The sequence below is a fragment of the Balaenoptera ricei genome, chromosome 5 (genome assembly GCF_028023285.1).
Source record: "Balaenoptera ricei isolate mBalRic1 chromosome 5, mBalRic1.hap2, whole genome shotgun sequence".
In the NCBI taxonomy this organism is placed as follows: Eukaryota; Metazoa; Chordata; class Mammalia; order Artiodactyla; family Balaenopteridae; genus Balaenoptera; species Balaenoptera ricei.
This window is the reverse complement of record NC_082643.1, coordinates 13,789,557-13,817,384: the sequence shown is the minus strand read 5'-3', so window position 1 is coordinate 13,817,384 and position 27,828 is coordinate 13,789,557. Positions and strand designations below refer to the sequence as shown.

General features: G+C 36.1%; 1 protein-coding gene across 1 annotated transcript in view; it reads right to left on the bottom strand.

The window, feature by feature from the left end:
* GRID2 (glutamate ionotropic receptor delta type subunit 2) overlaps positions 1 to 27,828 on the bottom strand; it is a 1,393,316-nt gene that overhangs the window by 226,749 nt on the left and 1,138,739 nt on the right. Inside the window, exon 12 of the mRNA XM_059923901.1 lies at positions 25,733 to 25,871. Within this exon, the coding sequence (XP_059779884.1) occupies positions 25,733 to 25,871 (139 nt within the window). The remainder of the gene's footprint in view (positions 1 to 25,732; positions 25,872 to 27,828) is intronic.

The following is a 27,828-nucleotide window of genomic DNA, read 5'->3' as shown; positions in this document are numbered from 1 at the left end:
GGCTTCCCTGGTCGGGCAGTGGTTAAGAATCCACCTGCCAATGCAGGGGACATGGGTTAGATCCTTGGTCCTAGAAGATCCCACATGCCGAGGAGCAACTAAGCCCCTGCACCACACCTACTGAGCCTTTGCTCTAGAGCCCGCGAGCCACAACTGCTGAAGCCGGCGCGCCTAGAGCCCGTGCTCCGCAACAAGAGAAGCCACCGCAACGAGAAGCCCGCGCACCGCAATGAAGAGTAGCCCCCGCTCACCGCAACTAGAGAAAGCCCACGTGCAGCAACAAAGACCCAACGTAGCCAAAAATAAATAAATAAACAAAAATAAATAAATAAGTTAAAAAATAATGAGGGCAGAAGCAGGAATAAAAGTGAGCTACAGGTAGCTAGGGTGCAACCTAATACCAGAGTGACAGGGCATTTGGTAGGAACATACCATAATTATCTTGGTAATAGTATAGCAATAAGAATTTTGTTTCAAACGAACAATTTACTTCTTATTTACTAATGTTTCCAGTAGTAGGAGTAAAACTATATTCAAAACATTAACATTTTAACATATTTCCCACTGTTTAGCAATGATCTAAACTGGTTACACAGGGGGAAGAAATGAAACTTATCAATACAGGTTATGATAGCATGCCTCATTCACTCAATATCTGTAAATACAAGGGCAAGGTTAGGTAGATGTACAGAGCTTGCACTTTCTAGAACCTAAAGGTGTATAGCTAGAGAAGGTCATGTTACGATTCATCAGAAACCCTCCCAGGATAGGATTGGCTCCTTGCTGCCTAGTAGTTCTGGCAATCAATCTTGATTATAAGTTTCAGAAGGTTTCCACTTGGTGAGATCATAATGTAGGGGTGAAAAATGCTTATGCCTATATCTAAGTATATAACCGGTTTGCTCAAATAGTCATACTAGTAAAATACTGCTAAATAAATTAATACTCCTTCTTAGCTTTCCGTGAAAAGAAAATTGAAATCATGTGTTGGGATCTTTAATATAACCAAGTTTCCATGCCATAGTATCACCTTAAATATTAGCTTTGAACTTGAATGTAGAATTATAACACAAACAGGTTTTTAGCTGGCAAAACTGTTTTGTACACACAAAAATTTTAAAGCAGTGTCTTAAAATGTTGCCTATGTGAAGTTCTTGATGTCAGAAAAAGACAGTTTATTTTCAACGTAATTCAAATTCAGAATAGCAGAGCATTTTGTAACTTAGAGCAAAGGTATGTTCCCTCTAGCTTCATTTCTGATATCAAGTTCAGCTTATAAATTTGCCATGAGATCTGCTTGAAATAAAAATTATAGCTTGTCTGATTCAGTGTCGTTCCTTTATAGTACACCAAGATAGCCCACCAAAGGTGACAAAAATAAAATAAAGCAAAATGAAGTGAGCACAAATAGCTTATTATGGACAAAAGAAAGCTGTTTTAGGAGCCCAACAGAGAAAGGGAGTACCTATTATAAGTAGTAATTTTGTTATTTTCACGCTCATAATATTTTAGATCTGAAGAAATGCTATGGCCTATATTATGAGGCCCTAAAAGAAATCAAGTAGGTTATTTCACAAGTGGTAATCCTCAAGAACATTATATCTTAAGGTCAACATCTGAGTGGCTATTACTTAGACATGCCAATCATTGGTTTAAATGCAAAACAATTATAAAATAATCAACAAGCCCCTAATACATACATTAATTTACCTTGGCAAATATTGACATTTCTTTTTTAACAAGTGGCAATGTTTACCCAGGCCACAGAAGAAATGGGAAAATCTAGAGCATTCTAGAAAAAGAGTTAGCTGTGAATATACTCATATTAATATAGTCTATCTTTCTACCTAACCACACAAAACCTACATACACTCTCATAAAATTCAGCAAATGCTCATTCTGTGAATCTATTACATCCGAGCCCTCCTCTTCCAACCCCACCCCCGGACTCATGCACACAGTAAAAATGAGTGTCCACAGCTACACATGGTGAATGCTAAAAGAAAGCAAATGCTTTTCCACTCTAATCAGTCTTATTTTCTCAACATCTTACTGAGATTCTTTTATTTCTTGTACTGGTGTCCTATACGACTATTAACCCATGGATACTAAACAATACTGTCTGATAGGTAAGTGGTATTTAATTATTTGCTTGAACATTACATATATTGAGAAACTGTAATTTAGGACACTTCTGTGGAAGTAAATTTTAGGAATTTGGGTGGATCTAGGCTGATTACAAACTCTTTCCATGAGAAGAATAAACACTTAAAGCCCTTCAAGCATTGAAAATTAATTTTGATACATGTGATAGTCTGATATTAGCTATATCTGATAGCAATAGCTTTGATATTGGGTAGGTTAGCTTTTAAAGTCAAGCAGGTCTGTTACTTGTGAGCTGTGTAATGTTAGGTAGCTCTTAACCTTACTTTCCTCATCTATAAATGGAGAGGGTACCAGGGTCCTCCTCAAAGAGTGATTAGTGATCCTGTCATATCAGTATTCAATCAAGCTATCGTTTTTATACACAGATTATTATTATAATAATTCATCACCTTATAATGTCCTTTTAATGATTTTTAATGGATTGTGTGTGTGTGTGTGTGTGTGTTTGCGTGTGTGTGTGTGTGTGTGTGTGTGGCAGGATGACTCCTTATACTGTTAACGAGGAGATTCATGAATCGGAGTTGAATTAATGTCTCATCTCCTTTCCAAGTAAAAGAATGTATGATTCTATGATACTAAATGGTAACTTTCTTCATAGCAAATTTTTTGGGACATTTATATGACTTTGCTAATGAAATTATCTTATAATGAATGTGTTGCTACTTACATTTCTAAAGCTGTCAACTAGTTAAAAATCTAATGCCTATACCCTTTGCAGTGAACTTTCACTCATATTTTTACCTATTTTCCTTTAATAAGAGAATAGCTCTTACCTACATAAACTGTAAAATAACTCTCATAGGCCTTTCTTTTCCATCTACTCTCCCTTTCTCTGTTTCTCTCTCTCTCTGCCTTCCTTCCTTTCTTCCTTCCTTCCTTCCTTCCTTCCTTCCTTCCTTCCTTCCTCCCTCTCTTTCTCTCTCCCTTTTTTTTCTCTCTCTTTCTTTCTTTCATATTTGAGTCTGGTTGTATGGAATGCTCACCAACAAATGACAAGAGTGAGCTGCCAGCTTTAGCTCTGGGGAATTTTACGTCTAATCCCATTTTTAATGGATTGAAACACGTCGACTCAAGTTATCACATCAGAAGGATTTTTCTTCAGGGGGAGAAAAATGGAACGTGGTTGACAGGATAGGTGCTAGATGCTTCAGGCAAAGGGGCTGACCATGAAAGAGAAACAAACAAGCAGGGGCACATTAAAAGTGTCCTCCAACTCAGTTCAGGATTTTTCTCCCACACTGTCTCCCCAGTTTCCTCCTCTGGATGCTAATTTCAGCATTTGCTAAAGGACACATTCTGTTGTAACTCCAAGAGCACATTAGCAACCACATAAAGAGCCTGCCTGGTGCCCACTGCAGTTCATTGGTGGCAGTGGCTGAGAGCTGTCGTGGGCAGGGCACAGAGGCAGGTTTTCCAAGCACAAAAGGTACTCCAAAAGTTAACACTTAAAGAACAACGACATGCCATAATAGAGGGCCAGCAGAGTGAACATTAGTGTTATAGAGACCTAAGAAGCAGAAAAAAGGACCGGAGAATGTATTGAGGTGGTCAGGTAAGGCAGGCCTGCCACTGAGCGGTGCTGACGACAGCTGTGCACTGGGCAACCTCTTTGTTTCTAGAAACATGGGTTTTGAAGATGTAAAGATTTGAGTTTCAATCCTTGGAAAAATTAAAATTCTCCAAATTGCAATTCCTTTCCCTGTTAAATAGGGGAAACAATCATTTTATAATAAGGTATCTGGAAGTTTGAATTAGATTTTGATACAAGACACCTAGCCTAGAACTTACTCTTTAAGTGCTCAATTACTGATAGTTGCAGTTATTAATTTATTACTATTATTGCTGTTACTTTGTCCTCTATTATGATTTCTAGAATTGCCATCTTTTGATTTTTCCCACCAATAGATTCATCTCAGCTAAAGCTCTTCCTCACCTGTGGCCTTTAACTCCCACATCCCATCTAACCTCTCATCAAGTTTTGTACATTTTTACCCCCTAAATCTTGGGAATCTGTCACTACCTTTGCCTTTCCATTGCCAATACCCTCATCATTTCTACCTAGGAAATTATTTCTAAGCTTTTCCCCTATCTCTACTCCCACCTACCTCTAATCCATCCTCCATACCACAGCTAACGTGTTCTTTCTGATATTCAAATCCGATCCCATCCCTCACTTATTTAAATACTTCCTGTATACCTCACCGCCCTTAGAAAATGGTTCAAACTCTGTAGCATTCAAGATCCTTCAAAAATTTGGCCTAAAAACTTTTTTTTTTCATTTTCAAAAACAACCTTTTGTTTCATTCATATTCATATTATACGGCAAACAGACCATTTCATCATTCCTTGCTTGGCAGGTGTTTTCTCAGCTTAAGATCGTTCCTGATCTTCCCTGGTGAATTTTTTCCCTTCCAGATCAAACTCAGCTGCTTCTCCTGTGCTCTTCTAATACTTAAAATATGTTCACATCTTAGCATTGTGGTTCGAAATTTTACTTCTTTGTTTACCTCATTAGAACGCATGTTACTGATGCTCACTATTTTTTTAAAAAAATGTTATTTATTTATTTATTTAATTTATCTTGAAACTCAGAACCTAGCCCAGGGTCTGAAAAATAGCAATCAATGAGGTTCATTTGTTTTGGCTGTACTTCTTTATTAGAAAGATGCTTTCATCTTGGAAAACCAGCATTCCAAGTAAACTAGCATTGCATAAAAATGGGATTTTTACTATATATTACCAGCCATTCTGTGGGTGATTAATCATGGCCAGCAGTAGTTTGTAGGAAAAAAAAAAATTTTTTTTTTTTTTTTAGAAAATACAACTGTTTGAAAGAGAGCTTTGGAAATTTTCCCTGTATCAAAATCCGCTGCAAAAGCTTTATTGGACCACCAGTGAATTGTTTGCAAACAAGACAGTTTGCCATAAATAAATTCAGAGGCAAGGCAAATACAAAGAAAAATTAAACAAATAGGACTGAAACAAAATATCTGGAAAAGCTGAGGTATAGTCCAATATTCTGGTAAACATAGGATCCAGTACAAGGTGGAATGTCTATTCCTGAGAGGGATACTTATTCAGCAGTGTGGAAACAGAGATGACAATTTAGTGGTTGGTTTGATGAGTGATTTCTGATTAAAATATCAGAAGCAAACTGAAGTGGTGAAGAAAATTGCTCAAGTAACTCTGCTAACTGAAATGATTAAAAAAAATGTAAAAGAATTCACGGTTTTAGTAGCTAAAGAAGAGATAAGCATCAGAACAAAGAGAGAATAGTCACCTTTGGTAATACTGAGTGTTATTATAGAAAGCTGAACTTTAGGATTTTTTTCTTTCAAGGGTTGAGTATTTACATAAAGAGGAAGACGTCTCAAGAATATGAATGCTCTACTTATAGGAGAACAGATAAGCATATGGAAAGGCTTCCTGTCTCCCTACTGCAATGTAGCTAATGGCCACTTGTCCTTTGAGAAACCACATTCTGAATCCTAGTAGCTCCTCCTGCTTAGTGAAGCTTTCCCAACTCCTCAGACACAAGTTTGGAAAGGATGTCTGATGAAACATAAGGGTATCAAGGGTAGATGGTACGGTAAGCAGGACTCTTAACACTCCCTGATGTCAGAAGAAAATCTGGTTTGCAGATGGTTCAGTCCACACTGAAGAGCTCAGTGAGAACTATTTTAAGTGCATGAGGGCTAACGCTATTTAATGAAAGCAGGCTCAGGAAAGAGTTGGATATTCTTTAGCCCAATAATGCTAGGTTTCTTATTTTAAAAAGATTAAGGTCAAAGTCACACTAGTGGAAGAACTACAATTCTCTCATAGAAGATGAGATTGTATAGCCTAAAAAAGTATAATTTATGGGGCAAGGTAATTCAGGAGGAACCCAGACACAGCTATCTCTAGTGGAGAGGATGTATTTGTGTTTTTCTTTCTCTCATGGTGCCAGAATTTTTTTTCGTTTTCAAGACAGCAGAAGTTGGAAGTCTGAGGCCAACGAATTTGAAGAATATCAGGCAAGGCAGAGGGCTAGAATTCCTTTACTTGCAGAGACAGGGAGAGTTTCCCAAGGGAGGCCCCCTGGTTGGAGAGGGTGTCTTATTAGAGGAACCATATGAGGACCAAAGAGGACTGGGGATTTACAGAGGAGGGTCAGCGGATGAGAAGGGCTCCATGTGGGATGCTCGAATAAGGCCTGAGTGGTGCCTCCTTCTCCAGCCCCTCTGTTCTGTCCCTCCCCCCGCTTCTGTCCTACATCCTTCACATACCCTCACACCCAACCTTATGTGGTTCACCAGAGTAAATTAGATAAAAGATGGCTTCAGGTCTCTGTGCTCTGAACTTCTTTAAAAAAACTATTTAAATATCCATCAGAATCCCAAATGTGCTTGGTCTAGGAAAAGTGTGTAGAGGTACTCATAAGAGGGCATTGCTCCCTTCCAAACACTGTCCCTACATGGTAGATTACTAGGCATGGAGGATTACGTCCCAGGAGATGACTTTCAAGTCTTTCCTGAGAGATTTAGGAATATTTCCCCCCAAAGAGTAGTCAAGAGCGCCCCTATCTGCCACGTGGTATAGACAGGATGGTCACAGGTAATACTGGAAATTCATGTAAAATAGATACATTTGAGATAGATGGGTGTCAGGGACTAGGTGGGGGAACATCCCCCTGCACTTGGAGAGACTTGCAGTTCCCATACACTTTTTAGAAGTCGATTCAGACTTGTGGATATGATAGGTCATTTTAGACAACCCAGAGGAAGGAGGAAGCACTCTGTCCTTCTTGCTGCTGTGAGGCAGTAATTAATAAAGGTGATGGTTAAACTCTCTCCAAAATGACAATGCTAAATAAATGCAAGAAAACAATCATCTGAAAATCTGATTGTCTTGCCTGACTTGTTGACCCACATTATAAGCTAGGAAATAATTTCATCATGTCCTGCATCCTGATATGTGGCAGACATTATATTTTTCCACCTGTTGACAGAATTATCATTTATGACCCTGTTCTCTATTTTAAATGGCCTATTAGTCAAATAAAGTAGTCTTTCATGATACACACACACACACACACACACACACACACACACACACACATATATATATACTAATTAAGCAAAACTCCATTGCAAAAGGCTGAATATTCTGTGAATTCAATTGCTCTGCAATTTTCCTGTGCAGTTTCTTTCTTACATATCATGAAGATGCAATATTTATTTACACAGGACAATATGAACAAATATGGAATTATCCTAAATTTGTATGGCCAGCATTTCATTACATTTACTATCGATTGTCAGCTAATTGTAAAATTTGTTAGGACAATATCCTCAATCCAATATACTTCAATAGTAGAATAGTAGATTTTCATGTTCCTATATCCTTGAAAATACAGAAAGGACTTGAGTAATCCCCATGAATTTCCCTGAGGATCAACAAATTTCTAAGTGATGTTAAGAAGGAATCCTAATACAATCATAACATCAGAGAGTTGAAAGAGTTCCTGGAGGTATGACATAATTTGATTACATTCCTTAAGGTACATAAGGCAGCCTCCAAAACTAACTTTATTTTTCTTCCTAAGACATTTTTATGACTCAGAAAACTTAACACCAGGCAGTCCTTACTCATGCCTAACCTAAAACCCCCCTATTTCAAATAATCCTCTCATTTTGTTCCCAGTCACATGGACAATAGGTACTCACCACCTCTAGAACACTATTTCTTTATGTAATAAAACATTTCTTTTTCATTTTCTTCCTTCAGCCTTCTCTTTGCTGAGTTAAACACTAAATCCCTTTACTTTTACTCGCAGGATCTATTACTCCCTTTTTTACTTTGTAATTAACTAAGCCATCTTTTTTCTCTTCTATTGCCATTTTTGCATAAGTTATGGACCTTATAAATAGATCACAGTAGTTTAAAAGTCCTGAACAACTTTTCCACTGCTAGGTGACTTTGGTCATTTTCTTTATAAACACCAATGCTACATTTCAAATTTACAATTGACAGATGATTCATTCTGAAACTGCCTACATCCCCCAATTTTAAACTATTGTAGATACACACACACACACACACACACACACACATACACAGAGTTTGTTCTTTCCATCTCTGAGTGAATTATCACATATTTGTCCCTATTAAACTTCATCTCACTTCTAATCACCTTGTTTAATTTGTCAAGGTCCTTAATGAATTCTTACAGTGTGGTTCTAGTCAATAATCACCCCTACTCATTATAAAGTAATCTGCATATTTAATAAGCTTACTCCCTATTCCATACTTCAAATCAACACTGAAAATGTTAATTAGAGTCAGGGCCAGTGCTGACTTATGGAAAAAACTTTATACAATATACCCTCCAAGGCTGAAACTGAACCATTGATCAGTACCTCACAGCTGGGCCACTAACAAGCTGTGATACAATAATACACAAAATTACTACATAAAACAATGACCCAAATAAAATACAGTGTGGATTCAGATAAGGAATCAATAGTAATTTGTAATTTTTTTCCCTATAAGGTCTTTGAAGGAGCTCAAAACATTAATCATATTATCAAATTATTCATAGTGGAAAGAAATAACTAGATAGGAAGAATTTGTCAGAAATAACAGTAGGGCTAATTTAATAGCCTATGTGAAGACCCAGTGAAATGTTACTGTCAAAATAAGGTGGAAGGTCATTGTTTCAGTGAAGATTCTAATGAACCTTTCTTACTAAAACAAAAATCCTCGTGCTTCATAATACAGAGCAGGGGACCAAGTGTCTATTGATAAGTTAAAATTTCCCAAATACAAAAGATATTTTCCTTCTTCGCAGTACAGTAGGTCTCTGGATTTCTCTGAAAAAGATTTTTTTGATCATCCAGAGAAACTATCCTCTATTCCCAGTTAGGTATATATCTTTTTTGAGAAATGTCAACTAAAAGCAGATATAAAAGGCATGTCCTAATGCTCAGAGTCAGGTCTTATTCACAGTCACTCACATTATAAATATCCGAACTGTTTTTTAAATGTGCTCCCCACCCTCCATTCAGTAGCAAATGTTGAGAGTTCTGCATCCCTCTCAGAAAATGACAATCGTCATCCGAAAAAGCAGCCCAGCCAGCTGGCTGCAGATCTTGTTCTTTGCCCTCTTGGAGACTTGCCATGATCTGGGACATCTGGTGATTTCCAAGCTTGTCCTAATGCTAAAAGATCAGGGTTGGAGAAATAGGGGCTGTAGTAGGGGTGTGTGGGTGTGTGTAGTGAGTGTGTGCATGCGTGTGTGTGTGTGTGTGTGTAGGGGTGGAGAAGAAAGCCATTAAAAATAAATTGACTATCTTCAGATGATAGGAGCTTGTGGAGGAGCTAAGAGAATCAGAGAACTAATGGGGTCAAGCAGATGTTTAGCGGAGGGTGGAGGTCAGCACACCAGGATGGCTGGCAGGATGGTGTGCTGCACTGGGAAAGGAAGGTGGGACAAGAAAAACAGAATGAGAGAAATGGTGAAAAAGAGTTTCCTTTCAGTTCTGCCTTTCAGTCTAGGGTTTCTTTTACTGAGTAATCTATGTGAATATATTTTTATCGTTATCTTAGACCTTGTTTAATAAGATACCTCATTTGTGTAGTTGATATAGAAATTTATAGTTGAAGAGACACTGAAAGTAACTTAATTCAAACTGTGGGACAAATACTTGTGGAGAAGGAATGGATCACATTTTCAAAGATGGAAAACTAAGGTACAAAGTGGTTTAAAAACTTACCTTATTATTCAGAAGCAGGAAAGAGACTGGAACACTCAAAGCTAGGTCTCCAGTCCTCTTCAGCAGTTTTCTGCTGAACAACCCTGCCTGCATATTCCACTGTCACTCAGGTCCATCACTTACCCTTCTACATTTTAAAATTGTATTTTAATTAAAAAAATGTTTTTAAATTTTAATTTTTAATTGCAGTATAATTGCTTTACAACATTGTGTTAGTTTCTGCTGTACAACGAAGTGTATCAGCTATATGTATACATATATCCCCTTCTTCTTGGACCTCCCTCCCTCCCCCCCCATCCCACCCATCTAGGTCATCACAGAGCACTGAGCTGAGCTCCCTGTGCTATACAGCAGGTTCCCACTAGCTATTTATTTTACACATCGTAGTGTATTTATGTCAATTTTAATCTCCCAGTTCGTCCCCACCCTCCCCTTCCCACCCTGTGTCCACATGTCTGTTCTCTACGTCTGCATCTCTATCCCTGGCCTGGAAATAGCTTCTTCTGTACCATTTTTCTAGATTCCACATATATGTATTAATATATGATATTTCTTTTTCTCTTTCTGACTTATTTCACTCTGTATGACAGTCTCTAGGTCCATCCATGTCTCTGCAAATGACCCAATTTCGTTCCTTTTTATGGCTGAGTAATATTCCATTGTATACATGTACCACGTCTTCTTTACTCTTCCACATTAATTTCACGAAAGCCTGCCCCATGTGCACTGGCTCCTCTAAAATGACTAAGCAGAGTGCTCCCAAGTATAAGAGTTTTACCATATTCTCATGCTTGTGGTAGATAGAAGTTATTTATTCAGCTGACTTCTGGTAAGGCAGGAAAATAACAAGAAATAGAGAGGATAAAGGAATTTATATTCTTGAGTACTTAATAGGTTTTTAGGCTTAGATGACTAAGGCTGAGAGAGAGAACAAGGTGAGGATTTGACTTGTTTAGAATGATTCAGCTTGTCCAGAAGAAGGAGATCATCTTAGGGGTTGTGGGAGCTTATTAGTTTGGCAAAGTTTTCATCTCGGTGAGCTCAGTGTAAACAGAGTCTATAGCAATTCTAAAATAGCCCTGTTCCTGGGAGTCACAAATAAAGTTGGAGACAACTTTTAATTAAATCCTCACTGAAGAGTGGCTTTGAAAGACCAGCATACTTCTGAGAGTTTTTGTTTTCCAAAAAGAAAGACAAAATCCTGTCTATAACATCTAGATGGCTATATGTTTATAAAACATCCATCACTGTAGTACTTAAGGGCTTTGACAAGTAAGCCATTTTGACACAGAACAATATAGAGTAAGGAGATGAATGTCTTCCTCTGTCTGCCATGCCTGTGTACTCTGGAGCTAAGTTTATACAATTCTATACTAAACCAAAACATAATAAGCAGTATGAATCAGGCCCAGCTCACTCCAGCCACCTTGATTTTGGCTGTTCCTAATAAAGTGTGCAATTTCCTGCTGAGAGCTAAGAAATAGCCTCCTACTGAAAGAGACTGAAGTGGGTGAGACACTAAGGAAACTGAGAGAACATACCATTCTGGGCTCCCTGTCTTATCCTGGAATAAAAGGACAAAGAAATGGCTTTCATATTTCTTTCTGATTTCTTATGAGGTTATAAAAAAGTCATGGAGTTTCATAGTCTCAAGCCAGATTCTAAGAAATCCTTTTCTGGTTCATTCATTCAATGAATATTTACTTGTAACCAACTGTGTACTCAATAAGGTACTACATAAGGCACTGTGTTAATACAAAGTGATAAAACCATCCTCGAGAACATATATTGCAATTGGGAAGGTAAAACAAGTAGAATAATACTCCAGTACAAGGCTAGATGTTGCTCAGAGTGTAAACAAGGCAGATGCAAAGGCATTCAAAAAAGGGAGCCACTAAATTCAGTTATGAAAACTCTGTGGAAAACTACATAGAGGAAGTGGTATACAGCTACAGGTTATGAGAGGGGTCAGTAAAGATGAGTTAAAAGAGAAAACGTGCCTGACAAATAGATATCCTGACCTGGGTTTAGTGTTAGTCACTAAGAGTAGCAACTTAATCTTCATGATAGTTAAGCTAAAGTGAGACAACAGAATGAATCATTTGTCTAAGTCCTTATTTTTTTTTTAACATCTTTATTGGAGTATAATTGCTTTACAATGGTGTGTTAGTTTCTGCTTTATAACAAAGTGAATCAGCTATACATATACATATATCCCCATATCTCTTCCCTCTTGCATCTCCCTCCTAAGTCCCTATTTAGGCTTAAGATCAGATAAGGCTTGCTGAGAGACAGTTTTTTACCTTTGAGGGGTTTGGAGGATTAAGGGGCAGGGCAAGAAGACAACACCCATGAAGTAGGGCGGTGGTAGCTGTGTCAGAAACAACAGCAGCAGCAACAGGGAACTTTGAGGTTTAGTTGAACCAGGTAAAAGAAATAATTGAGTGTATGAAATTGTGGACAAAATGGTAAAAAGAATAGTTATTAGTACCACCAAAAATGAGAGTGAAGGGAAGAAGAGTTCAAGGAATTTTACATGAGCTCCTGGGAGCAAGGAGAAAAATGGAAGCAAATCCTAGGTAGGGTGTGTCCAGGAACTGTGCTGTTATTTATGTCTTTTTTCCCCCCATTTATTCTTTATACTAAAAGTTATGAAGTTGAACCCATTCTCTTCTTACTCTTAGGGAAAATAAGGCTTAAAATAATTACGGAAAATGACAAGATCATTTGTTACTAAGTGGGAGAGATTTTAAATGCAAATTTATTTGAATCCATGGCTCTGGTGTCTGTTTCTAGGATACCATGCAACTTAGAAATATCTGGAATTGACTTAGCTAAATATAATTCAGCCATTAATTCTTTTCTGAAAATCTTTATTTTTCAAAGAAACTTATAATGATACTGATGGTTTTCATTCATTCATGTATTCACGAATATATTATTTATTTCATTCAGTAAAGATTTAGTGTATTTGCTAATTGCAGACGATATGACCCACTGGTGAAGACAGAGGTTCTAGTGCCAACTGCCTGGGTTTATTACCCTAGCTTTTAGTTTTGTCATCTTCAAAAAGGAGATGAAAATAATATATCTCTCATAGGGCTGTTATGAGGATTAAATGAGAAAATCTACACAAAGCATTAGGAAAGTGTCTGTCACATAGCAAGCACTCATTGTTAGCTGCTCTTATTAATACTCTGTGCCAGGCACTCTGAGAAGGATTAGGGGAACAAATATCAATATGACATAGTCCTTGTCTTTGAAAAATGTACACTCTCAAAAAAGACACATGTGTAATGACTAACTGTGCCTGAGCTAACAGAAAATGCCAGAAGAGAAGAATGCAGTTCAGGGTCATTTCAGCAAGTGGGAACAGCATGGAAACTCCATAGAAGCATGAAATATCCTACAAAAGTTTGGCTTGAGGGAGGAACACTCCCAAACTCATTCTACGAGGCCACCATCACCCTGATACCAAAACCAGACAAAGATGTCACAAAGAAAGAAAACTACAGGCCAATATCACTGATGAACATAGATGCAAAAATCCTCAAAAAATACTAGCAAACAGAATCCAACAGCACATTAAAAAGATCATACACCATGATCAAGTGGGGTTTATTCCAGGAATGCAAGGATTCTTCAATATACGCAAATCAATCAATGTGATACACCATATTAACAAATTGAAGGAGAAAAACCATATGATCATCTCAATAGATGCAAAGAAAGCTTTCGACAAAATTCAACATCCATTTATGATAAAAACCATGCAGAAAGTAGGCATAGAGGGAACTTTCCTCAACATAATAAAGGCCATATATGACAAACCCACAGCCAACATTGTCCTCAATGGTGAAAAACTGAAACTATTTCCACTAAGATCAGGAACAAGACAAGGTTGCCCACTCTCACCACTATTATTCAACATAGTTTTGGAAGTGTTAGCCACAGCAATCAGAGAAGAAAAAGAAATAAAAGTAATCCAAATCGGAAAAGAAGTAAAGCTGCCACTGTTTGCAGATGACGTGATACTATACATAGAGAATCCTAAAGATGCTACCAGAAAACTACTAGAGCTAATCAATGAATTTGATAAAGTAGCAGGATACAAAATTAATGCACAGAAATCTCTGGCATTCCTATACACTATGATGAAAAATCTGAAAGTGAAATTAAGAAAACACTCCCGTTTACCACTGCAACAAAAAGAATAAAATATCTAGGAAAAAACCTACCTAAGGAGACAAAAGACCTGTATGCAGAAAATTATAAGACACTGAGGAAAGAAATTAAAGATGATACAAATAGATGGAGAAATATACCATGTTCTTGGATCGGAAGAATCAACATTGTGAAAATGACTCTACTACCCAAAGCAATCTACAGATTCAATGCAATCCCTATCAAACTACCACTGGCATTTTTCACAGAACTAGAACAAAAAATTTTACAATTTATATGGAAACACAAAAGACCCCGAATAACCAAAGCAATCTTGAGAAAGAAAAATGGAGCTGGAGGAATCAGGCTCCCTGACTTCAGACTATACTACAAAGCTACAGTAATCAAGACAGTATGGTACTGGCAAAAAACCAGAAATATAGATCCATGGAACAGGATAGAAAGCCCAGAGATAAACCCACACACATATGGTCACCTTATCTTTGATAAAGGAGGCAAGACTATACAATGGAGAAAAGACAGCCTCTTCAATAAGTGGTGCTGGGAAAACTGGACAAGTACATGCAAAAGTATGAAATTAGAACACTCCCTAACACCATACACAAAAATAAACTCAAAATGGATTAAAGACCTAAATGTAAGGCCAGACACCATAAAACTCTTAGAGGAAAACATAGGCAGAACACTCTGTGACATAAATCACAGCAAGATCCTTTTTGACCCACCTCTTAGAGAAATGGAAATAAAAACAAAAATAAACAAATGGGACCTAATGAAACTTAAAAGCTTTTGCACAGCAAAGGACACCATAAACAAGACCAAAAGACAACCCTCAGAATGGGAGAAAATATTTGCAAATGAAGCAACTGACAAAGGATTAATCTCCAAGATTTACAAGCAGCTCATGCAGCTCAATATCAAAAAACAAACAACCCAATCCAAAAATGGGCAGAAGACCTAAATAGACATTTCTCCAAAGAATATATACAGATTGCCAACAAACACATGAAAGGATGCTCAACATCACTAATCATTAGAGAAATGCCAATCAAAACTACAATGAGGTGTCACCTCACACCAGTCATAATGGCCATCGTCAAAAAATCTAGAAACAATAAATGCTGGAGAGGGTGTGGAGAAAAGGGAACACTCTTGCACTGTTGGAGGGAATATAAATTGATACAGCCACTATGGAGAACAGTATGGAGGTTCCTTAAAAAACTAAAAATAGAACTACCATATGACCCAGCAATCCCAGTACTGGGCACATACCCTGAGAAAACCATAATTCAAAAAGAGTCATGTACCAAAATGTTCATTGCAGCTCTATTTACAATAGCCAGGACGTGGAAGCAACCTAAGTGTCCATCAACAGATGAATGGATAAAGAAGATGTGGCACATATGTACAATGGAATACTACTCAGCCATAAAAAGAAATGAAATGGAGTTATTTGTAGTGAGATGGATGGACCTAGAGTCTGTCATACAGAGTGAAGTAAATCAGAAAGAGAAAAAGAAATACCGTATGCTAAGACATATATATGGAATCTAAGAAAGAAAAAAAAAAGGTGTTGAAGAACCTAGGGGCAAGACAGGAATAAAGACACAGACCTACTAGAGAATGGACTTGAGGATATGGGGAGGGGGAAGGGTAAGCTGTGATAAAGTGAGAGAGTGGCATGGACATATATACACTACCAAACGTAAAATAGATAGCTAGTGGGAAGCAGCCGCACAGCACAGGGAGATCAGCTCGGTGGTTTGTGACCACCTAGAGGGGTGGGATAGAGAGGGTGGGAGGGAGGGAGATGCAAGAGGGAAGAGATATGGGAACATATGTATATGTATAACTGATTCACTTTGTTATAAAGCAGAAACTAACACACCATTGTAAAGCAATTATAATCCAATAAAAACGTTAAAAAAAAAAGTTTGGCTTGACTGGAGCATGAACAATTGTGAGAATGAATTAACTGGTGCTAGTAGGCAAAAAAGAAGCTGATCAGCTTTTGAACGGTTTAATAAGCTCTGCTGATGGAATTGAACTTTATTTTGATAGAATGAGGTAATAATGGAGGCTTTAGAGCCAATTTTAATGATGTAAGAAGGTAACTGTCTGGACTCTACACTCTGGAGGGTAAACTCGAATGGGAAGATAATGGATAGAAGGAAGTAATAGCTGAGGTAAGAGAAAAGAGAATAATAAGTAGAGCTGCAGGCAGGGAAAGTCAGGCTCTTTTATTGCCTCATATCAGTAGATGGAAGAAAATTAAGAAGAAAAGCAAGATTTAGGAAAAAAGGTGGAGAAGAAATAGGAGGGGAAATAGAGTTAGCCTCTACCTCATTCTGAAAATAGTTCACTAATCAAACAATGTAATCCTCCAAACAGGCTAAAGGAGAAAAAATCATCTGAGCATATCAATTGATGGGAAAAAAAGCATTTGACAAAATCTAACATCCATTCATGATAAAAACACATAGAAAACTAGGGATAGAAAAGAATTTCTTCAACTCGACAAAGAATACCTACAAAAACCCTACAGCTAACCTTGCACCGAATAGTGAAAGACCGAATGCTTCCCCAAGACAGAGAACGAAATAGAGATGTCCACTCTTACCACTCTTATTTGACGTAGTATCAGAAGTTCTAGTCAGCACAGAAAAGGCAACAGAAGGAAATAAAAGGCATCCAGGTGAGAAAGAAAGAAACACAATTGCTCAGTTTTGTAAATTGCATGAAGGTTTACATAGAAAATCCCAAAGAATCTACCAAAACTCCTAGAACCCCTGAACTCACATCAGGATCACAAGGTAAAATCAGCATATAATAAATGTATTTTTATACTAGCAATGAATATGTGGAAGCCAAATTCAAAGATCCAATACCACTTATAATCACTGGGATAAAAATAAATACTTAGGTATAACCCTACCATATATAAGACTTATATGCTATAAATTACAAAATGCTGATAGAAGAAATTAAAAATCTAAATAAGCAGAGAGATATACTGCGTTCATAAATTGGAAGACTCAACATAGTAAAGATGTGAATACTCCTCAAATTGATATATAGGTTTAATGCAATTCCTATTAAAATTCTAGCAATACTTTTTTGCAGATATAGACAAGATTATTCTAAAATTTATATGGAAAGGCAAAGGAAGTAGAATAGCTAAAATAATTCTGAAAAAAAAAAAGAGTAAGTGGGAAGAATCCTTATCCTCAATTTCAAGCTACAGTAATCGAATCTATGTTATTGGCAGAGAGACAGATACCTAGATCAATGGGACAGGATAGGGAACCCAGAAATAGACTCACACAGTATGCAAACTGATTTTTCTTTACAAAGTGCACAAGCAATTGAATGAAGGAAAGATAGTTTGTTCTTTTGTTTTTTTTTTTTTTTTTTCAGAAAACGCTCCTCGACGTTTGAATATCCATAGGCAAAAAATGAACCTCAACCTAAACTTTACACCTAGTACAAAACTTAACTCAAAATGGATGATAGATTTAAATGTGAAATGTAAAACTATAAAAGTTTTAGCATAAAACAGTTGAAAATTTTGGGGACCTAGGAGTTCCTTGAAGAGTCTTAGACACGATGTCAAAAGTACAATCCATAAAAAATAATAGGTAAATTTGACTTCATCAAAATTAAAAACGTTTGTTCTATGTGAGACCCTGCAAAGAGGATGAAAAAAAAAAAAGAATAGACTAAGCAATAGACTAAGAGAAAATATTTGCCAACCACATGTCTGACAAAGAACTTGTATCTAGAATATGTAAAGAACTCTCAACGGTAAAAAAGCAAACAGTCCAAGTAGAAAATGGACAAAGACATAAAGGGACCTTTCACGTAAGAGGATATAAGGGTGACAAAAAACACATGAAAAGATGTTCAACATCACTAGTCACTAGGGAAATGCAAGTTAAAATGACAGTAAGATATTACTACATTCCTATCAGAAGGGCTAAAATTTTAAAAGTGACAGCACCAGATGCCGGCAAGGATGCAGAGAAACTGGACCCCCGATCTGTGGCTGGTGGGGATGTAAAATGGCACAGGCGCTCTGGAAAATCGTTTGCCAGTTTCTTAAAAACGAATCACACACCTACCGCACTATCTAACAATCACACTCCTGGGCTTTTATGCCAGAGAAATGAAAACATCCACGCAAAAGCCTGAGCATAAATGTTCTAGCAGTTTTATTTGTAATAGCTAAAAACTGGAAACAACAAAAATGCTATTCAATAGGTAAATGCCACTCAGCAATCAAAAACAATAAACTACTGATGCATGCAACAACTTGGATGGACCTCAAGGGCATTTTGCTGAGTGAATAAAAAGCTGATTTCAAAAGGCCACATATTGTATGATTCAACTTATATAACACTCTTAGAATGAGTGGAGAACATTAGTGGTTACCAAGAGCTGGGAATGGTGGGGAAGAAGGTGTGAGTGTGACTATATAGGGGTAGAATGCAGGAGATTTTTGTAATGATGGAGTAGTTCTGTATTGCAGTGGTGGTTAGAGATTCTAAACTTGTGATAAAATGGCACAGTGCTATATGTATACCTAGTACCCATGTCAATTTCCTGATTTTGATACTGTACTGTAATTACTGAAGATGTAACCATTGGGGGAAACTTGGTGAAGGGTATATGGGATATCTCTGTGCTATAATTGCACTGACTTTGCAATTTCCGGTGTATATATAATTGCTTCAAAATAAACAGTTAAAAGAAAGTTTGCTTAAATATTAACAGAACTTACTGCTTTATGACAAATTATGGATTATTAATGCTTTGTCTTTCAAAATTTTACTCTACTTTCTAATTTTCTCAAAATAGCCTTGTGTTACTTTTATAAGAAGAAAATGTATTAAAATGGAATAAAAATGTCTTATTTCTTTCCTGATGGCTCAAGGCTAAAAGTAATTAATAGGCAGGATGGGGTCCAGGAATAGCAAACCTGGAGATGCAAATTTTTGGCAAAATTGCATCTGAAAAGTAGCCTAACCAGAGTGATTTCTAGAATTTCCTCACATTAGTAACTCTCTTGGTCCCTATCTATTTAACTAAGAGGTAGTAAACCACAACCTCTCTTTAAATATCTTAAAAAAATAAACTGAGGCAATATTCCTACATTCACAAGAAATGTAATTGTTAGCCTAGAGATATAAAGTTTCTCAAGCCAGATTTCTCTTAAATTACCCTTAATCCTTAGATATTTCCACATAAGGAGCCCATGAAACAAGAAGATATGTGGATCAGGTTTATATCAAGTAGAGACACACTGTTAAATGCCATAAATATACGTGCATTAGACACCTCCAATGAGTTTCCATATGCTCCTCCATTTTTCCTCTCTGGCCCATCCTCCTCTCCACAGATAAAGCTGTCTTTCTTAAATGATGTCACTCTTCATTATCTCCAGGAAAAACTCCAAATTCTGTAACAAGCTTTATCATGCCCTTCAAGATGTGGTCCTACCCTCCTTTTCTATTTCACTTCCTGTCACCCTCACATCACCTATCTCAATCCATGAAGGAAATGAACACATTTTGATAACCCATCCTTTGCTAGATATTATCCTAGGCGTTTCATACCTCTGCTATAAGCCACTCCTTCAGTATGTTGAAATTTATCCTTTAAGATCAAACTCTCTGATGATACATCAGAGAACCTCTGTGATACCTAATAGTTTTTTTTCCTCTCTCCTCCCCTTCTCTCCAAGTTATTGACTTAAATCACTCCTTCCCTGTGTTCATACAGCATTTTATAAATAATTTATCATAGCCCTATGTCATTGAATTCTACATTGTTATCTCCCCGAATAAATTGTGACTCAGGGATAATATCTAAATACCTTTATAGACTAAATGCCTAGCACAGTGTTTAAATATCTACAGTTGACCCTTGAACAACGTGGGTTTGAACTGTGAGGGTCCACTTATTCATGGTGTATACTTATTACTTGTAAAAATAAGTATGTAATACATATAACACACAAAATACATGTTAATTAACAGTTTATGTTGCTGGTAAGGTTTCAAGTCAGCCGTAGGCTATTATTAGTAAAGTTTTGGGAGACTCAAAAGTTATACATGGATTAGCAAAAATAAACAAATGGGACTACATCAAACTAAAAAGCCTTTGCACAGTGAAGGAAACTATCAACAAAATGAAAAGGCCACCTACTGAATGGGGGAAGATATTTGCAAATGATATACCCGATCAGGAGTTAATATCCAAAATATACAAAGAACTCATACAACTTGACATTAAAAAAACAAACAACCAGATTAAAAATGGTCAGAGGATCTGAATAGACATTTAAAAATGGTCAGAGGATCTGAATAGACATCAAAACCACAATGGGCTACCACCTCACACCTGTCAGAATGTCTATTATCAAAAAGGCAACAAATAATAAGCGTTAGTGAGAAGGTGGAGAGAAAGAAACCCTGTGCATTGGTGCAGCCACTATGGAAAACCATATGGAGGTTCCTCAAACAATTTAAACCAGAACTAGCGTACGATCCACCAATTCCACTCCTGGGTATTTATCCAAATAAAGTGAAAATACTAATTTGAAAAGATTATGTTCTTTTGAATTGAAAAGATTACGCACCCCTATGTTCACTGAAGCATTATTTACAGTAGCCAAGAAACAGACTCAGAGAAAAAGAGATCAGATTTGTGGTTACCGGCGTGGGGGGCGGCCGGGGAGAGGGGGAATTGCATGAAGTTAGTCAAAAGGTACAAACTTCTAGTCATATGGTAAATAAGTACTAGGGATGTAATTCACAACATGATAAATATAATTAACACTGCTGTATGTTATACCTGAAAAATGTTAAAAGAATAAATCCTAAGGGTTCTCATCACAAGGAAAAATAATTTTTCTATTTCTTCTATTTTGTGTCTATGATATGATGAATGTTCACTGGACTTATTGTGGTAATCGTCTCATGATGCATGTAAGTCAAATCATTTTGTCATACACCTGAAATTTATACAGTACTGTATGTCAATTATATCTCAATGAAACTGAAAGAAAAAGAGCTATACATGGATTTATGATTGCGTGGGAGTTGGTGCCCTTAAACCCCACATTGTTTAAGGGTCAACTGTATATAGATACATAATTAGTTGAACTAATTGAATGAAACTAATATATTTATTTAGGAGTTTTTATAGTTAGGAATACCTCCATTTCCGAGAGCATGATTATAATGATCTTGGTAATAGTAACGTAGCAAAGATAGTTACATAGCTCCATGGGGGCAAAGGAAAGGAATAAATCATTTCATTAGAGAGCACCTGCTACCATTCTCTGTTTCCCTAGACTGGGAGACAGACAAATTTCTAAGCCCAGTGATACTCACTGTGTGGCACTGAGAAAAACAGTTGCCCAATAATTTTTTCTTTTTCTAAATGTAGACAAATATGAATACAAAAATCCTGTTATTGGCGTGGTCTCCTCCAGTGAATAGCATATTTAGGAATCTCTTTTTGCATATGCTTGGGAAGAAATTTACCCCAAATTAGTTTGATTCACTGGCTGTATTAACTCAATATTTTGTTTAGTCCAACATCGTGTTATGAAAAATGAATGCATTAAACATAAAAATATGGTGCGATGTTGGGATCCCTTTGAATAGACCCAAGCTTACTTTTAGCCCCAGGAAACGAAAGACCTCAAGTTTTATCACCATACACCAATCTGGCTCTAAAGTTATTAATGACTATAACCATAAACCTATGATTTCCCCCATAGCTATTTTCACTTTTATATGTGAAATAAGTAGGTTTTTGAAAATTGCATCACAATAAAGACTATTACAGTTAATGTTGATGATATTATTACCCAGTATTTACTCGAAAATACCTTCATAGCTTCACATGCTCCATTTCACCATTGCCACTTTTAGCCTGGTTACCAACAGAAAAAAGTATGTTCCATTTTTTAAGTATTTGAAAACAATTTAGGTACTTGTTGTTACTCTTTTAGTGACAATGAAAAAGCCCAGATGTCATTAGAGTTTTATAGAAATTGCATATAAATTTCTTTTTAGAAACTGAACTGTATACATCAATAGCCATCCTCAACTGTGTTGCAATCTGTCATATTACATCATATACAGCAGCAGAACATAGTTATGTTGGGCTGCCCCATTGTTGAAGGGATATGAAATTAATTTGTGAGTTATATTCTCCAGGGAAAATTCACTTTCAACATTTTTATTAATGGCAAGGGCCAACTGGAAGGCTAGATGACAATAAATATCTAATTTTGAAAAAGGGGTAAATTTTATAAAAGATATTTAGCTTCCTAAGAATAAATCTATTGGATTTCTCCTATCAAGCACCAGGTCAACCACCTATTTAAAAGTAGCTTTCCTCTCTCTCTCTCACTGACATTCCTCTAGCCACCTCTGCCTCTCCTGGTGTGGAGAAGTGACTTTGAATTTTGGGAATAAAGATGTGGATGGTATATGTTTGTTAATGGAACAGCAATTGGGCTAGGAAAAAGTACCCCGATGAGCACAGCTTCATTTAACGATGAGCAAATCTCATGAATGTGAACGATTAAGAAGCATGACAGTGGATGGTCTTGTGAAAAAAGTTTTTGCTTTTCTAAGAAAAATTAGACTTAGAATTTTCCAAGAAAGTTTGACATTAGTTATAAATGGAACTTTGAATGTTTCCAAGAAACATTACAATTTTGTTTACCAACACAGCTGAAGCATGAAATTAGAAGCGATCTTTAAGTTTGGGGAGAGAATCAGATCTCTTTTAACTTATTTGGCTCTGATTTTCCCCTTTCATAATTAACCTAGTGAAAAGATTAGAAGGAAGGGGAGATTCATTATACCAAATGTTGACTTTTAATAATATGAGTTGGCATTAGAAAGAAATAATTTGTTAAAAAAATGAATGTTCAGTTATTTTGGATTGTGGGAAACTACACCTGAGGGAAACATCATGTGCAATTAGGATCTTTTTCCATTAGACTTTACTTTAGAAAATCCTATGGGTGTAAAAATTTGATAGAGGCTTTTGCTCCCACTGCTGTTACATGAAAGTCTAGATACTAACGAATGCTGGCAAAGTTGTAATGACTAAATAGCTCAGATATACACACACCATGAGGCCTGCAACCTCAGTGACAGAGCGGCTCAAGCAAACAAATTTTAAGAACCAGCAAGAAACAAATTGTAAGATAAAGAAAAAATTCAGTAGGTGAAGTCATGAATTGGTGTAGGTTAGATTTCCAGCTCTAACACTATTCACCTTGTGCTAGTGAGCATTTAACTTCCAAATTTCTGTTTCTTGATCTACAAAGTAGGAATAATAGTAGTAGCTGTATTCTTAGGGTAATTTTGAGTACTAAAGGGGATATATATATATATATATATACTTAATAAATTCATAATAAATTCTCAGTGAATATCCATAATTTTTATTATTTATGATTATTGTTGTCATATGTTGCAGAAAATCAGTTATTTAAAATATTCTTCATTCATTTAATTTAAAATGTTTCAAAGTCAGATCTGAGCTACATAGTAAAAACCTATATACTTTAAGTACTCTTAAAATATAACATGTTAAACAAAGTTGACAAGAAGTATATTAGTGAGATTAAAATACTCCATTTTAATTTTTTAAAACTATTTTTCTTAATGTGATTTCCATTGACTGGTCTGGCAAGTAATCTTACCCTGAATGGCAAGTATCAATTATAGATGTAATTAGCTCATGTTGGGATATATGCCTACAGAATCGACCCAACACAAAAATCTCCTAACTTTTGATACTTTATTTCCTCAGACAAATTGAGGATTTGAATAATGTCATCCTTTACATCACTATACTTAGCAATGAATAAGGCTATGACACATCCTTTATAAAGTTCCCTAAAAAGCAACTGGCCATACAAATGTACAAGGGTGTGGAATGGGGACTAGTGTGGCATAGTTAGAACACAGATTCAGGAATGAGACAGATTTAAGGTCTGGTCTTTAATCAATCACTTATTAGCTGCATGATTTGAAGCAAGTTACTTATCTTTTCAACTTCAGTTGTAAAATGGGTTATTAATAAGTAGTATGCATTCCAGAAGATGGTTGTAAGTATTAAATGAGCCAATGCATGTCAAACATCTAGTACAAAGTTTGGCATCTTGTGAGTGCTCAATAAATGTTAATTATTATTTGCACAATTTTACTAATTCATTGATTTCTTGGGCTGGGACGTTGTAATCATTTTCATTATTGCTTAAAATAAGACTCTGATGGGGTTATCAGTTTAAATTTTCCATGAGCTTCACTCTGGATCACTTAAAACTTATGCCACACGTAGAACTGGCTACAAGGGTAGTAAGTTAAAAGGATATGAAGGTTCTGCACCAAAGAAATAACTGGGAAAACAACTTGAAGACTATGATTTGATGAGAGAAGTTGGGAACATCATTTTCATAAATGGATGAAATAATTGACTATTAGTAGCTGAATTTTGGGGTTTCAATTTATATACACAAGCAGTTGAAGAAAATACCCTATTTCTTTTTAGATCATTAATTCTTGATTTTATTTTTAGTATTGTGCTATAATAATTTTGCAACTACTAATGGAATTCATTTACGTACTATTTTAAAGGCAAGAAGAATTCATGTTTTCTCTTAAGGATGAAGTAAATCCCTAATTAATTCCTTGACAAAGTTAATTATTCTAATCTTGAACTGTCAACTTTGTTGAGAAATAAATGTTTTTTAACTTTACGAAAGTTCAAACTACCTTGATTTTGGATTAATAAAATTTTCAGAAAATTGTTTCTTAAAACAATATACAGAACACTACGTTCTAATAAGGCAGAAGCTGTACTGTGGCACTGAGCTGACCTTATGGCATGAAACCACATAAAGAAAAACTGGCCATGGTAAATCAAAGGCCTTTGGAGTCTCAGGGCTCATGGGAAAGTCATTTGTGAAATGAAGCACTGACTTAGGTAGCTTTCAGGATTCAGAAGTACACTATAGTTAATGACAATTTACCACCACTGCAGCTGGAAAAACAGCAGCAATAATACTCATGTTAGCTATAATGCAATGAAGAGACAGAATGTAGTTTTACCTCTTGATAGCTATTCTCATTCTCTCTCTCTCTCTCCCTCTCCCTACCTATCATCTATCTATCAATCATCCAGTGTCTACCTAACTATTTACTCAGACAGTGCATAATGGGACAGACTCAAAGCAAGACTGAGCATCTCAACCTTGAAATATATATATTTTAGTATGTATCCTTTTCCTTCTTTTTAATAATATTGCCCACAGTCATATTTTACAGAGGTTAAAATTCTGAATATGTGTTATCCTTCCAGGAGAATGTGGGAAGCAATGTCCAAATTATACCCAGAATTCTATTGTATAAAGAATGCTCTACCAAAACTGTACTTTCAGGAGTTGGACTATGTTGTGATGTCTGCACATCACAAAATTAAGTCTTTACTCAAAAGGAAGTTGTAAATTTATTAACAGACATCACATAGCTTTGGCCACGCCTGTCATTTCTCATGCTTTGTATCAAGCGGAATCTTTGTCTACTTACTGGATGGAGCTTTCAATGCGGGTGATAGTGAGGAAAGCAGCAAGGTTTGCTGTGTAAGATGAGATGACAATCAAAGCAAATAGCCACCAAGCCCCCATCATCATTCGGGTAGCCAGAGTTGTGTATGGGACTTCCCCACCTGTGGAAAGAAGCAAAGAGAATAAAAGAACATCAACAAGTATTTATTGAGACTCTGAAGTCATACACATTCAAGAGCAAGGTAAATTTTAAGTAATGAGAAATCTTTCACATAACATCAGCATGGATCTCTGTATTTTGCTTATGTTCATCACTTCATATTTGAATCTGTTTTATGAGACTATGTGAGACTCAGTCAAATAGAAGCATGATAAATATTTAGTATAACATGTTTAAATGATATTTCTTCCACCTTGTTCTTCAACCCTAGAATTACCCTCTTATTACAACCTCAGATATACACTTTATATCCAAGGGCTTGACTATTTACTAGTTAAGAGATATTAATACTATTATGCTTATATTTAACATAAATTTTCAGATTTCTAGTTTAATAAATAATATTAAAAGATTATTTTTGTTAAATTCCCTAGAATCATAGGTTATTAATAATCTTGGGAGAATACATATTTCTATTGGTTTCAGCATCATCACATGTGTTTTGATCTACTCCTAATTGACTCACCACTCTTTTATAATCTTATTGTAGAATCTTCTTCTCCATCTTCTAAATGTTGGTGTGTCCTTGGGCTCAGTCTTTAAACTGTTTCTGTTCTGTCTGCATTCCAACCGCAGCTAATCTCAAGTCCCCTGACGTTGAATATTATCTACAGTATACTTTGATGACTCTCGGATTTATATTTCAAGCTTTACTCTCTCTAGAGAGCTACAGATAAACGCCTACATAATTTCCACTTGGAATTTAATGGGCATCTGAAATGTATCACATCTGAATCAGAACGCTTTATTTTCACTCTTGAATTAACACCCCAGTCTACACTATTTCAGGGAATAGCACCACTCTTCACTCTATTTCTCAGACCAAATACTTAGAAACTTTCCAACATCCTATCTGGTAGCAAGTCCTGTCACCTTTATCTTCAAACCACATACCAAATCCTACCTCATCTCCTCACTTCCAGTGCTGTCACATCTTCTTTTGACTGTACTACTAAACCACTTAAATGGTTTACTTGTTTACATTCTATGCACTACCACTCCTAAGTCTATCTCCATGGTGCTCTTTAAAAATGAAAATGAAATCGTGATATTCCTCTGATCTAAACTTCCAGTGGATTCCTGTCACTCTCAGAGAAAAAGAAAAAAGCAACCCCAAATCTCTACCAAGGCCTATCAGGTCCTACATGAACTGGTCTCATGTCAATTTCCTGACTTACATTTTTCCACCCTCTCAACGGCCTTCTTGCAATTTCTTGCATGGAGTTACGCTGATTTCTGTCCTAGGGTCTTTGTACTTGCAATTTTTATGCCTGGAATTCTCTGCTCTTTAATTTAAAAATGACCTTCCTTTTAATTTATTTAAGTTTCTCCTCAGATGATACTTCCTCACAAATACATATTGTCATTCTATCTAAAATAATTTCCCATGACCTCATTCTTTCAGTCACTGTATTTTTTAAAAATCATAATTTATCATATATTTTATATATTTTTGTTTTTTTCCTCTTCCTTATTGTATAGTTTCTAACATAGAAACAGTTCCTGCCCCCTTTTAGGTGGGTAAATATTTGTTAAATGAATATATGTTTTGTATGGAGTTAATAATCCTTTTAAAATAAATTAGGTTTATGCTAAGAGTAAAAATAAATTAAAGAGATATATAATACTACATTTGCCTAGGTACATCAATATGTGAATGGCTTAACAGGATTCAATTAATTATCATATCAGGCAGATTTTTATGCCAACCACTAATTCTCACTATGCAATATTTCTGAACTTTCAGTGTAGTACAAACATACCCTTTGGGTATGACCTGAGCTATTTTCCTGATGTAATATCCTCAGAATAGGCTAACCTCTGATATCTGGAATGCATTTTTTCAAAAGCAATTATAATGCAATTTGGATATTTTCTTCTTCAAAGCAAAGGAGATA